This window comes from Amia ocellicauda, chromosome 7 (genome assembly GCF_036373705.1).
Source record: "Amia ocellicauda isolate fAmiCal2 chromosome 7, fAmiCal2.hap1, whole genome shotgun sequence".
NCBI classification, from domain to species: domain Eukaryota; kingdom Metazoa; phylum Chordata; class Actinopteri; order Amiiformes; family Amiidae; genus Amia; species Amia ocellicauda.
This window is the reverse complement of record NC_089856.1, coordinates 40,581,548-40,596,531: the sequence shown is the minus strand read 5'-3', so window position 1 is coordinate 40,596,531 and position 14,984 is coordinate 40,581,548. Positions and strand designations below refer to the sequence as shown.

General features: G+C 40.4%; 1 protein-coding gene across 1 annotated transcript in view; it reads right to left on the bottom strand.

The window, feature by feature from the left end:
• The window catches only part of pex5la (peroxisomal biogenesis factor 5-like a), a 65,230-nt gene extending 60,727 nt beyond the window's left edge, over nucleotides 1-4,503 (bottom strand). The window contains exon 1 of the mRNA XM_066709609.1: nucleotides 3,989-4,503. Coding sequence (XP_066565706.1) covers nucleotides 3,989-4,018 — 30 coding nt within the window. The 5' untranslated portion in view covers nucleotides 4,019-4,503. The remainder of the gene's footprint in view (nucleotides 1-3,988) is intronic.
• Nucleotides 4,504-14,984: the final 10,481 nt, after the last annotated feature.

The window sequence follows — 14,984 nt, the reverse complement described above, 5'->3', positions numbered from 1 at the left end:
TTGTTCTTGTATTTGTACTGCACAAAAATGCAACTCACCTATGAAATTAAAACAATTTACAGAAAGTATATTGTATAAATTGTGGAATTTTACAGTTTTCTATTGCTTGAACTTTCTGACTACAATGTTCTGTGACTTGAGGAAAGATAGGATATACCTGACAAGATAACTATCTGCTGTTTTGTAGCCAATTATGGAAGAGTGTATATTTCACTCAAAACTTGTCTTGTCTGTGTACAGCAATGCCACACATGATAAATCATGTAAAACTCATATCGTGAGGATTCTCACTGAAGGAGTGGTTGCATCAGTCCAGGTATCATATTTTATACTTGTTAATCTAAAAAGAATAAATCAAAGGTGAAAACGGGGCAATCTGAGATCAGCTAATAAATTCAAACAAGTAATCAAACAAGAGCATAACTTTACTGGCATGGGTCACTTCCAAAAATAACTGTAACTTTCTTTAGAAGTCATGAAAGTTAACTAAATACAGGCAATACAATATAGAAAGATACCAAATAAAACATTGTCCTTAGATATGAAATAAAACACTTCAGCTGTAGCCTGCAGCCTTTAAGCTATCATGTATATTTAACATGTAATGTATACTACAAACTCTTTCTGTAAAAAGGCTGACTACAAAATGGGGGTTAACTATCCAATGCACATTGTTAAGGATGCACAAGATGAACTACTGAACTTTAAATGCATAATAATATTTTGTCATGTTTCAAGGAAAAAAATATTAAATCATTATATATACATCCATAAAAACAAGGAGAATTGAATTGTAAGATACTAATTTTAACTAATTAAAAGCAGATTAATTCTGGTCTAGTATCATATGACACTGGATTACTACAGTTTTCATAGATGCCAAGCATAATTCAATACTCTGTGTAGTGTAGATTGTGAAATCATTCTAATGAACACCAAATCCATATGCAATGTTAATAGGAAGGGCAATATGACTGGCAAGTGTGATGCCAGAGAGTTCATGAGAACAACAGAAAATCTGCTAGCATAAGATACCCCATAAACAATAACATGAGTACAGTACGCATCACGGTAGAAACTAACGATCCAAGACTGATATATAAAAGCACAGATCATATGGTGTATCTGCAGGCTTTAGGATAGTAATGGGAATGTAATACAAGCAAAGTGCTCCCCAACAGAAATCAAATGCTAAAAACGGATCTTGTGTGTATTGACTCTAGCTTAGTCATCAGTATTCTACCTTTTAACCAATTTTGTTGTAATAGCATGAATCATCATTTTATAATATTTTCTATACATGTCTTTCATGTGACATTTTAAGTAAACTTATAGGCAGATTGAATCTATAAAGGGTTTCATTCATAATGTAGGTGTAAGAGACTATTTTTTCTTGTTTATCACAAGCCTAAGTATGGAATTGTGTTTTACTCTTCTTTTGCATTTTGAATCCTGCTAAGTCTGCAGAATTGTTGCAGTGACACTTTTGAAAAGGACAGACCGGTCCCAGGGGTTACCTTGTTATTCATTCAATTCTCTAGGCAAATAATGTATGTCAGGAATACAAAAAAGAAACAACACTCTTCAGAAACCCTTCCAAGTCATCAGCTGGTGATTAGTTTTGTTTTTTTCAAGTTGAGCCCACCAAAATCAATGATGTTACTTATTTTTAATAAAGGAAGAGAATATCCAAAAGAGGTTTTACTTTCCACTTTTTATATGCCCTGTTTAAGTAAGAAAAAAGACACATCATCTTACGAAGCTTCCTCAATGGGTGCAGTAGAATGAAGCAATGCCATTAAATTTTAACCTTGGCACTTAACGCTTGATGCACGGAATATTCTGCAGCACTGAGAAAGTTACATAACTCAGTTCATTCAGTTTTACATGGCACTCCTTGTTTATTAGCCTCAAACTTTCTGACATTTCTTTGCATTTAAATGAAATGTCAGATTCACGTTCCATATTCACATGGCAGCAGAACCTGCCTTTCTCTTCCTGCCACACATTTATACAGGTTAATTGGACACTTGACTTTAATGTGCTTCTCTTGCCGGTTACGTAAATGGATGCTGCAGCATTTTTAATTAGGCAATATTCTGGCTGTCTAATAAATTACAAGATGTTAACGTGCCTCTTAGTGCTGTGGTCAAGCCATCAGACACTTACAGATGGTTGCTCAAGCTATAACACAATTATATAACAGTGTGTAATGCTAGTTGAGGAAAGTGTGGTTAGAAAAAACTTTCTGGAACAGAATGTGCAAAACTCTTCACTTAAAGGAATGTGTCTCCTTTAATACTGCAGCTTCCTCAGCCATTTCTGTGGAGAATTTAATTTATCGCTTGCAAAATGAGCAGTGATTTTAATGGTAGATATATGGCAAGCACAGAAAGGTAACTAAGTGTGTAATTTTCCAGATACATTGTGCATCAAATATGCTCCAACCAGCAGTCTTTCAAAGTGCCAGATCAGTGCCTTATCAACTTTCCTCATTAAGGTGTTACAATGTTCTAGTCTAGCAGTGAACATGAGGACCTGCTGTTCTTGAAATGTCATGTTTCATTGACAGATTGATTTATGTATTCCAATTTGTACCACAACTTTTGCTGTTTGCACCAGTCTTACACGAGTACTGCTCCAAATGCCTAGTATGGCACATGCATTTTTCAACATGTTGATATGTTGCATAAGGACATACCTGTAAAGAGATTCATGTTATACAACTAACTACATACACTTGGATATAAACTGATTTAACCTCTTAGTGGCGACTCCTTAATCCCTAAGTGCAACTTGATAGAAACGCAGGCAGCTTGAAAACTAGCCCATTTCTGTTTTCATAGTTATTATAGTTGTTTCATTTTATTTTATTATACATAAGAAATTAATGTTTCACTTATGCATCAGTAAATGAAAACCTAATGTATTCAGGGGACCAAATTAAACTATTTAAGAATTCGGGGATAGTGGGGTTAATCCATAAACTGTCCATAATATTACATAATTGTAGACAGAAAAACGCCTGTTGCCTGTTGTCTGCTTGTGCCAGCGCACTCCAGCTACCTCCACCTCGCCGCATGGTATAGCATCGATCCAATAAATCAATAAATAAACGCCGGGGTGTGTGTCTGTTTCTATTACCTAGCTGGAGACAGAGCATCACAGCTCCATGAAACTTCGCTCTCCAAAAAACAAACTAAAACCAACAAACCAAAAACCCTGCATCCTGCTTTTCAGGCATAGGTGCCCGTCAAGGTTAAGCAGCACGTTGGAGTGTTTACATCCCACCACAGTATCACGCAGGGATTCACGCACAGCCCTGCCAAAGACCTGGCGATACCTGTTTTACTTTCGTAAGCAATAGTCACCTCCCCCCCTCATGACCGGCTCAATCTTTGAAACTGGTTTCTAGTATAATGTATCGCCCCCCACGCTGCACAATGCTCTGTCCGGCGACGTTACTTAGATATTGGATGCACTAGCCAGCCACTATACTTGTGTGGAATTATAAGCGCCTCTCTGAAGGACAAGAGAGAAAAACATCTATACATTTTATAACAGTATAAACTGTAAGGATAGGTGTAGTTGGCAGCAGCTCACTCACTCATTCACTAACGGGACGATATTGTGAAACAAAGAAAAATGGTCATGTGTGTAACACAGAACGCACACACATGCAAAAACGCATATATGCACAAGGGTGCCTGCGGCTGGGTCGGTCCTGCGCTGCTCGCTCAGCCCTGGCTTGTCTGAGATGGATGTCTGTCACTCCTGGTGTGACACATTGCCTCGTACCCTTGGTTTACACAACGTCCTTGGTCTCAACAGCACCTTTCAGCCTAGTGTAAAGTATCCAGCATATGTATAGTAACTGTTCACACTCTCAATGTAGACATGCTCAATGCAAGGGTCAAACTGAAATCATTAAAAGAAACCAAAACACAAGAGGGAAAGGGGGAGTTCATAATAATAACTGTAATCTTACCTGCAGGTGCCCCTGGTACATATTGAGCATAAAGTCAAAACGCCGCTTCCCGCACGGTGAATGAGCAGTTAGTTGAGTTAGTGTACTTGCTCTGGTGCTCACAGGAGGTGTTCATGGGTTTAAAGTGTATTGCTGATGTGGAGGCTGTGGCTGTGGCTCAGGGGTGCCGGCCGGTGCGGTTCGGGCGAGGAGAGGCGCCCCGGCTCGCCTGGCTGCTGTGGAGAAGAGAAGGAGCTGTTCTTGAGCGCAGTGCTGAAAGAGCCGCACACTTCCCCCTCTCTCTCTCTCTCTCTCTCTCTCTCTCTCTCTCTCTCTCTCTCTGGGCGTTTGAGTGCAGGAGACAGGCGCTGGCACAGGGGAAGGGAGAGAGGCGAGGTGCTGCTGGATTCACAGTTGAGCTCAAGTCGCTCTGGACTCGTTCACGTCAGCGCGTCCAGGGGGGATGCTCCGGCGCAGCTCCGGGGACGGGCTGGTGTCGCCGCGGCTCGGGCGAGGGGTGTGCGGCGGCGCTCAGGCGTTGGCGGTGTGCCCTTCCTCGCCGGGCTGGCTAATTGTCTTTAAGAGTTGCAGCGGCCCTCCCCCAGTGCTCTCCGCCCGCCGCTGTCCCGGCCCCCCGCATCTCCGAGGCACTGGAGCCGCCTCCCTCTCTGACGCGCTCCGGCCAGCAGGACGCAACTCCGAGGCGCAGCGGGGCACCGTGCGCTCACATCGAGGTGCTAAGTGACATGGCCAAATGATAATGATAATAATGATACCTTACAGCGACACACTATATGCTTATCGGTTGTGTGAGGAAAGGAAATGAATGAATGAATGCAAGCATGATTGCATAGGTGTCCTTCACTCGCAGGGGTGGGTGCGACTCCAACCGGTTCATCTCCGTCACAGAGAGGGAGCTCACAGGTGCGCTTTGATCCTGAGTGAGGTGTCCGATCCGTAGTACCTCCAGGGAAACTATTATTATTATTTTGTTGTTGCTGTTGTTTAAAAAGTTCACCTCTGGTGTCTTTAATTAATTAATTGATTTATTGGTTGATTCATTAGTTAATTGATGTATTTATTCAAAGTACATTTAAACAAAGCAGTGGAACCCCTGGTACAATTTCACAGAGACGTTTGTAGTAGGAGTAGTAGTAGTGGGGGAAGTAGTAGTAGTAACTTGTAATACCTCTGTTGTGCCACATGCCATCTTTTCATTAAACTGCAGCTTGGTGGCTGGACTGTCTCTGCATTGAGAGCCCTGTGTCAGCCAGCGTTGTCTCCTATATATTGGCATTTCTATCAGTAATCAAATTAGCGCTGGGAAGGTTGTGGCTGAGTTGCCCCAGACATCAGCTACCTGAGTGGGTGAACATGAAAAGCCAGCAAGGACACTGACAGTCACTCAGAAATTATTAGTAGTAGTATTATTAGTATCTTTTGTTTAGATATATTTTATGGGATAATGAGTACTGCCTAGCCAAATCATTTCAAGTTCCATGCTGAAGGTAAAATTGAGTATTATAACATTGTGTTTTTGTACTTTTTATTTCAGTGAATACATATAATCATCGCATTTATCGAACTACATATTTTGGGTTTAAGTAAAGCGGAAACTTGCATATGCTTCTGTCCAAAGCTGTTTCAGGGCACCACAGCATGCCTGTGACCAGTGGTTTGAGAAGTAACATAACTCTAGGCCAATGCAAGCACATCACTAGAACTAAAGCGAAATAACAGTAGTTTGTCATGGAATAACAAAAGTGCTTTGAAAAAAACAATCTATGCGACCAAGGTTAATATTTTGAATTACAAAAGAAGGATTTTGATGTGGAGAGAGTTTCTACCATTTTTGTATGATTTCAGTCCTTGAAGGAAATACCACCCTTAATCTCTTTGGGTGTCAGTCGTAAGTATCAAGCTGGGGAGACCAGAGGAATTGAGTCCAGTGACTGTAAAGAAAGCGAAGGGTCAATTTCCTCATTATATATAGGCTGATATACACTCACCTAAAGGATTATTAGGAACACCATACTAATACTGTGTTTGACCCCCTTTCGCCTTCAGAACTGCCTTAATTCTACGTGGCATTGATTCAACAAGGTGCTAAAAGCATTCTTTAGAAATGTTGGCCCATATTGATATGATAGCATCTTGCAGTTGATGGAGATTTGTGGGATGCACATCCAGGGCACGAAGCTCCCGTTCCACCACATCCCAAAGATGCTCTATTGGGTTGAGATCTGGTGACTGTGGGGGCCAGTTTAGTACAGTGAACTCATTGTCATGTTCAAGAAACCAATTTGAAATGATTCGACCTTTGTGACATGGTGCATTATCCTGCTGGAAGTAGCCATCAGAGGATGGGTACATGGTGGTCATAAAGGGATGGACATGGTCAGAAACAATGCTCAGGTAGGCCGTGGCATTTAAACGATGCCCAATTGGCACTAAGGGGCCTAAAGTGTGCCAAGAAAACATCCCCCACACCATTACACCACCACCACCAGCCTGCACAGTGGTAACAAGGCATGATGGATCCATGTTCTCATTCTGTTTACGCCAAATTCTGACTCTACCATCTGAATGTCTCAACAGAAATCGAGACACATCAGACCAGGCAACATTTTTCCAGTCTTCAACTGTCCAATTTTGGTGAGCTTGTGCAAATTGTAGCCTCTTTTTCCTATTTGTAGTGGAGATGAGTGGTACCCGGTGGGGTCTTCTGCTGTTGTAGCCCATCCGCCTCAAGGTTGTACGTGTTGTGGCTTCACAAATGCTTTGCTGCATACCTCGGTTGTAACGAGTGGTTATTTCAGTCAAAGTTGCTCTTCTATCAGCTTGAATCAGTCGGCCCATTCTCCTCTGACCTCTAGCATCAACAAGGCATTTTCGCCCACAGGACTGCCGCATACTGGATGTTTTTCCCTTTTCACACCATTCTTTGTAAACCCTAGAAATGGTTGTGCGTGAAAATCCCAGTAACTGAGCAGATTGTGAAATACTCAGACCGGCCCGTCTGGCACCAACAACCATGCCACGCTCAAAATTGCTTAAATCACCTTTCTTTCCCATTCAGACATTCAGTTTGGAGTTCAGGAGATTGTCTTGACCAGGACCACACCCCTAAATGCATTGAAGCAACTGCCATGTGATTGGTTGGTTAGATAATTGCATTAATGAGAAATTGAACAGGTGTTCCTAATAATCCTTTAGGTGAGTGTATGTTATAGGCAACAACTACAGTAATAATAATAATAGTAAATCCAATGCCGACAACAAAAACCCTAAACAAGCATGGGTTAGAAATGTATGCCAAAATAAAGCCTTATTTCCTTCAATCAATACAAAATAAGCTTTTTTTGCAACATCATTAAAAATCTCGTAAAAATGCTATGTATGCAGTTTGTATTAGTCTAAAACTAAACAGGGGGTAGACACCATTAAATAATTACTGGTTGTGTAAAACCGTTTGTGGCATAAAAAAGAGTTAATACAAATAGCACGGATAACCTCCCACTGTTTAATGTTTCTGGAGCAGGGCTACTTAACTTGCAGAATGGCAAAATGACAGGCCTTTCTCAAGGGGGTATGAAGTTTACATGACTGCTGCCTGAACTACCTTGGGGAATGTAACAAATTATAATGTAAAGAAAGTTAAAGTTTTATAATAAAGCTGCTGATGAATTATTGAATAATAGTATTATTGGCCAACAATTAATCACTTTTTATTGGGGCACTGGGAAGACACTAAACTCTGTGCCCAGTAACCACGTTGTGTGGCTCAAAGAAGCACGATCTCAAACTTAAGGGGTGATAATGAAATACCAATACATCATGTGCAAGATGAAAATTAAAGGTGTACTAAAAATAGATGTCTTAATGTGACTTATAATGTATTTCAGCATTTCCTACTACTATTAATTTATTATGGAAAGGCAATTATTGTATAGTGCCATTAAGCCTTTTTCCTTTTTCTTTTGCTTATTAGTTGCAATTTCTTTTTATCTCTAGATTGAGAGATCACTTCTATTATTTCCAGTCTGCCAAAATCCTAAATAATGATCTTTTGTCAATCAAGTTCTGTCTGTAATGTATTTTCTATCTTCAGTATCATGCTTAATTTCCTTCAACACAGCAGCAGCATAAAAGTATGCTTTCATTTGGATACAGAATATTATTTTTTAATTCATTAAATATAAATACAATGGTGGGTAATAGATGTATTAAATACTAACATTGTAATTACTTGTATCTATTTATATTCTTTATTTTTCATTTTAAATAATATTTGCAGTACAAAGCCCAGAATAGAGAAGTTGTATCTGTTTAAGCCAGAGCACTCTTTTCAACATTGAACATTTATTTCCTTCCATTTGACAGCCAAAGGCTGTTAGATAATTCACTTTGGAACAGACAGACAGTGCATTTCTGAGAACATGTTCAGATCTTTTCAGGGCATCTCTCTAAATCCCACCAAATATTGTGGGATGGAACTCAAAGAGAATATCATATAATATTCATAAATAATAGGGGGTGAAATTCAAAATGGCATTGCTCCAATCTTTTTAGTGCTTTTCAATCTATGTCTTTTGAGGTAATCCAGTCCCACACAGTCGGGTAAAAGATCAGAAGTGGCTTGTTTAAATGTCAGCAATACCTTATGGATATAAAATTCTGTTTTTATGAATAAAAATCATTTCTCATATTTAAATGCATATAAAATGCAGACAGTGTCAACAGTTATTTGCATCTTTTTTTATCAAATACATCTTCTTCATCATCATCTGTCTTTATCAGTCTACTGCTGGGTGAAGGCCTGCCCAAGATGTTTTCACTTGTTTCGGTGTACAGCGTCTCTTTTCTATGTCACGCTAGCCAAGCTTCTTACTTCATCTTCTCATCTTTTATGTGGTCTTTTCATCTCTTGGGATCCATTCGATAGCTTATTTTGTCCATCTTCAGTTGGTTCTTCTGGCAGTGTGTCCGGCCCGTTGCCATTTTAACATTTTCACTTTTTCAATGATGTCTCATACTTTTGCTTGTTTGAAAAAAGTTAATATTTGGGGTGTAATAATAGGAAGTCTGTTGAGTGGTAGCTTCAGTTTTAACTTATTGGAAACAACTGATTGAAGCTAAGCTGAAGTATCTGATCCTCAATACTCTGTGTGATGCAGCACTGTATGTGAAGTGGTGCTAGGGTCCCTAGCCAATCTCTACTGGGCAGAAGGGTCAGACCCCCATGCGAGGAGATGTATTCCCAGCGTTGTCCCCCACTGTGCACCATCCTGTCTTACCAGTAGAGGGGACTCTGACTATGCTTCCTCCCTCCCTGACCGCTGTAATTAGGGAGACTGATACCAGGTCCCGCCTAAGGCAATATCAGGTCGGGGGCAAGAGAAAACAATCTGTTTCTGTTTGAACTGGACACCCCAGTGCGCGGGAGCTGCACACTCCTGGCAGCTGTGCATCCTGGCTGACCCGTGTGATCCCAGGCCCTTCACTGTAGTAGGTGGTCTTACTGTCCTTGGCCAACACTCCCCAGCACCGAGCTGCTCTACTACATCACTGTGGCCTCATGCCTGCAGCCTGAAATACATATTATCCACACTTACAAATATGGATATTTGTCACTCAAGAGAAAAGTGAAGTTAATTACTTATTTTAAATAGTAATAAGATAAGAGCCAGAATAGCAGCCTCTACACATTAAGGAAATTCATCATCTGTATGAATGGCCCTACTGCCTTTAAATAAATGGGCTAAGATTAAATATGTATTAAAATGTTAAAATCTATTAACATATGAATAAGTAATACATGGATTTCTATATCTATGTCTATATAGTATATATCTATCTATCTTGTCTATATACTGTGACTTTGAACATTGGGTCGTTTTTTTACAGTTAACACTCCTTTTCACTTCCACTCCCTGCTATCAGGGTTTACTGGAATAAATACATCACCTACTTCTTACTGTAAAAGCAAAATCACCTGCTGTACACTATGTAATTGATCGCCATTTTATCCCCTTTATGTTGCCCATGGAGTGCCACAGTCAGTTTCAGTTGTAACTGAGTATTTGTCCTTTTCATGAAGATGCTCCCTCATTCAGACTTTTGTGCTGTGTTCTGATCATGTCAAACTATGGTGCAACACAGAGCATGGCAAAGACTTTCCAGCTGAGTGACCGTGGCTCCCTGGCTCTCCGCACTAAGACACTCCTCCCCCCGCAGTTTCACACAGAACATCTCACAAAATAAGTTCTTTAAATATTTAGCTTTTCCATTTGTTCTTTTCCTTCATTATTAAAATGTGCACAGTGCATGTCTATTTATAATGCATGCTTAAGATAAAAAAAGTCCAACAGAAGAAGTCTCATAGGTTTTCTTTTTCTCTTGTGTAAATGCCACTGTGAAATTACCTAACAAATGCAAAATATATTAAATAAATCTAGTGTAATGAAGACTTTTTAATGGTCCCATAACAGTTCAGAATTGATAAGTTAAACTTGCTGAAAGAATTATGGTTTGGCACCTGGTCTGTATTGCTGAGATTGTTTAATGTTTGTGTTTTAAGCTGTTATATATGTTTGTGGGTCTAATGCAGTTTAAAATATATTTACTCTATAAAGACCCTAGATCACAGTTAATCTTCCAGTTTTTATAATTAATAAAACCCTCACAAGGTTTCATGGTGTCTTAAACTGGAGTATAAAACTGGCCACATAAACTCCTTAAAGCAGTTGGGGATTCACAATGTTATTGATTTCTATACAGGTACTGAGGTTAAAGAATCAACAGCAGCTGTCCTTGATGGGAATTTATGTAACTATGGAAAGTGGGTATGAGATGGGAAGAGAAAGTAATACTATCTATCACTGTAATGAATGCTGTCTACATCCTAGACCAAACTCTGTGAACTAATTTCATTCACCACTGATGCTTTAAATTACAAGCATCGGAAAGCAGGACAATAGGACTGTTGTCTCTCTGTTTAACGCCGTCTGTTTAAATTCTGTTTCATAGAAAATTGATAAGCATTCCCGGTTTCAGATTTCACTCTGCTGAAAACAACAAGATACAAAGAAGAATATATTATAAAAGACAAACATTGCGATGCACTGTCCTGAGGAATGCTTTGTGGAAGGGATGGCGATTACACTGTGAATGAATTAAGCAAGCATTGATTGTTTGTTTTTTAATTTCTGTAAGGAGATGCAATGAATCATTTCTACCCTTTTGTTCTGACAAGACTCCATCGCTTCTTCTCAGATCTGGTGCCTTCTCTTGGGTTTGGTCTTCTCTTTCCTTCATGCTTTTCCACCTCTTCCCCCCCACACACACAAACACACACACTTAGGTAGCCATTGGTAATTAGATTTCCTGTTTAAAAGCCTGTGATAACACTGCTGGCTTATTAGCTGTGCTGCCACACAACAAATCCTTTACACCTACTGTTTTGCAAAAACCTCAGCGTTACTACGCTACAGCTTAGTTAATAAGTCATGTAAACATTTTCTTTTTTTTTTGCACCATACAGATGGATGAAAATATGTCCAGCCCACTCCCCTTCATGTGTAAGTTTTGGGTCTGATAATTGAATTAAGCAGAATATCTACAAGAGGCATATTTCGAGAGCAGCCTGACAGAGCTTATGTATGTTTCTAGGAACACTTGATCTCAATTCAGGATGACATTTTATTATGTCAAATTCCCAAATATAGCATAATCTGTCACCAGTTTCAACCTGTAATTTAGAAGACAATAACAAAAAGTGGGAAGCGATTTGTGATTTGTTGTGAGTTTTAAATATAAATTGGTTTGCTTGACTGAGGGGTCCAGACCATCTACAGGGAGAGAGAGATGGATCTACTCCCGAAATGTTATTGTGAATTTCAATAGTCGTGTCTTCTTTCAATTGCTGCTCTGTTAAAAAATACACTTCTGTCCTATAGGTCTACAGTTCCATCGTTCTGCAAGTATAGGCTAAAATGCCTATGCTTATACTACCTACCAATATGTGGATTGAGTTAATTGCACAGCAATGACTCGGGAGCAAAGCGATGTGATTCCACAGATGAACGTGCCGTGGTGCTAAGCTGAGCTGCCTGCCTGCGATGGGAGCTGCAGTTCTCGGGCACACAGGGAAATGTTCACAGAGAACACGACTCACAGCATGGCCTATATATAATGCAGGGCTGAACTAGCTGCATAATTCAGCAGAGCGTGGGCTGGAGTCACACCAGACAGGAGCAGGAGATTGCTGGTGTTGTGACCTAAGGAAAATGAATTGCCCGGCCAATGCTGGAGGCCAGTGCTGCTGAACGGTGTGTGGGCTAATGTTTGGGTTAGAGAGCAAAACCTGTCTAGTCATTCTGTCCATGCATTTATTATCATTTTTGATCTCACATATTATCTTTGTTCTTTCTAAAAATCGCACAGACACTGCACAAGGGCCAGTCCCTCAACAGAGAGCAGAAAAGCATATGACTTAATTATTAAATGTGTATGTACTGTGTAATGGACTAGGGAAATGCTGATGAGGGTGGGGGATGGGGGAAGGTTTTCCGTAAGAAAGATTCCTGGACAGGAGAATGAAATAACACGTTACAGAACAAAAACAAATTCAATTTACGATCAGGGTAAATCTCAAAGGACCCGGCTAATCTTCCTGGATTTCGAGGGCATTAGATCTTCACATAAGATGGTTCAGTGAAGAATTGTGATTGAAATCTCAAGACTTCCCCCTCTTTTGTTGCAGTTTGGATTATTTGATTTAGGAGGAAACACGCAAATGGATAAGGAAGATTAAAAGGCAAAACGGGATTAATGCAAGCTCTGCATGTCAGTCAGATTCTTAAATAACCCGGGCCATAAATCGCTTGGGGTCTCTGTAGTCATATTGCACTTGCAAGCTTCTACGCTTTACATCGGCAGATTTGAAGGCAAAGGACAGTGGTAGAGGTTGCTAATTTAAAATGTAAGAAAGATCCTTCTTTCCACTGCTCACTTTGTATTGATACTGCTGATTTTCAGAATTAAACACAGGGCTGTTTACCTCCCAGAATGCTGCAGAGTTTGATTTGGGTTTGGCCAGGTACGTCTCGTTCAGTTGTTTTTTTGCGCTTTTTTCCCTCCTCCTCTTCCCCACACCTGCACCTGAATGCAGTGACACCTTCCCATATGGTAACAGAGTGCTAGCCAGCAGATGAAATTGATCCTAGCTCGCCACAACAACAGCTGGGCTGAGGTGAGTCAGATTAAGGCACAAAACAGCATGTGGATCCTCCCTCCATCCTATAGCAGCTGGCTTCTGTCCAGTCGAATTAGGGATTGAGTTCTCACAGTGCACTGCAAACCTCCTCGGCAGTCAAGCAGAAACACTTTAAAACCATTTGTGCCAGGAGACCCGAGACGTGACAGAATGACTGGGCTATTCTAGCAAATCCACTTAAACTTGAGTATTAGAAGGATATGTGAAAATTTGCGAGTACAGTCTTTATCAAAGGGTTTGACTTGGAGTCTGCATGGACAAATCTTGAAAGTTTAGGCACCCCCACAATATTTAAATAAGCAGAGAGAAATGGAAAACTAAACCATGGCATACATGCAAGAGCTACATAAAATAAAATTAATAATGTATTTAGGTAATAGATTCGTAAACCTATCAATTAAATGTCTGACAGCTTGCTTATTATGATTTTAGATGACACCATCTGCGGTTCAGATTAGTCTGGCCTATATATGTAGAGTCAACTGGACAGTAATCTCTGTATCTAGTACAAAACTGTCATAACACACAGTCTGCCTTTCCAAGTTCATTTTTGTATCATTATATTTATATCCTGTTTGTTGTCTTGCTTAAATCGAGTCACGTTTGTACTGGACATGTGATCAGCTGCAGGGCCAGGCAGTGGGTGCATTTCACCTGTTCAACATTATTTTTTTATTCATAGTTTGTTCTTATACCTCAAGCTGGAAAGCTGAAGGAGTGATGAACTGGCAAACAGTTATAGATGGCAAATAATGAGTTAAGGCAAATCTTTATTTTTCTCCTTTTTTTGTGTGTTCTACAGCAAATTAAATATCCTGAGGTGAACCATGTGTCCGCCCTTGAAATGACTGGACAGTTTCTGCAGCTGCTTGTCACACCTCTGCTACCATACCTCATCTATTAACCACCTTGTTCAAGCCTGCAAATTAAAAAAACGTTACCTGGAGGGGCTCGGAGGCACAGGCTGTAAATACTATTGTTAGGCAGCAGCACTGTGCTCAATTTTATTTCATCATTCATTCATTGGCAGCCATTGTATTCCGTGACCTTTCACAGACAGAACAGGGAAATCAGCAGGCACTGAAATCAGAAGGGGGATTGCGCAGCATTACGAAGTTAGGCCCCTGGGAAGAGGCTGCGGTAATTGTCTGTTTATACTGTAATCCTCACAAAAGGAGCACAGTCTGAAGGAGATTTGCTGACAACTCTCAAAGATAGGGCTCCCTCGCCGGTTTATAGTTTTTAACACTCTTTGTGGCAATGTGGTAGAGAGCAGCCCATCTCCATAGGGTCTTTTATTCTGCAACAAATTTCCTTCCACACTTTGTTTTTAGTTTTTGCTGCCGTGGTGCCATAGCTCAGGGTATGGCTCAGGGACTGGCACACAATGCAGCAGGGGATGTAGTTAGTTATTTTATGACACTTTCTGGATTCTTTTCTGTAACAGATATGTTGTGAGACTGAAACACCATGTTTATTTACACCCCCCCCCCCCCCGCATCAGGTGTTGTTGTACTGCATGGATGAGTCATTGCTCAGATTGGGCTAACACAAACAATTTGTGGGAAGAAATCATGTGAGTGGGGGGGTGGGATGATCCTCTGAAAGACCGTGTGCGCGCTGCTCAGGAGAGGCTCCAGGCGATGGGTGATGAATGACCTGAGCTGGAGTCGAGGTCCCTGTGGCTCCACTATTTTCACACGATACTATTGAGTGTTCGGAAAACGGGTCATGCAAGGC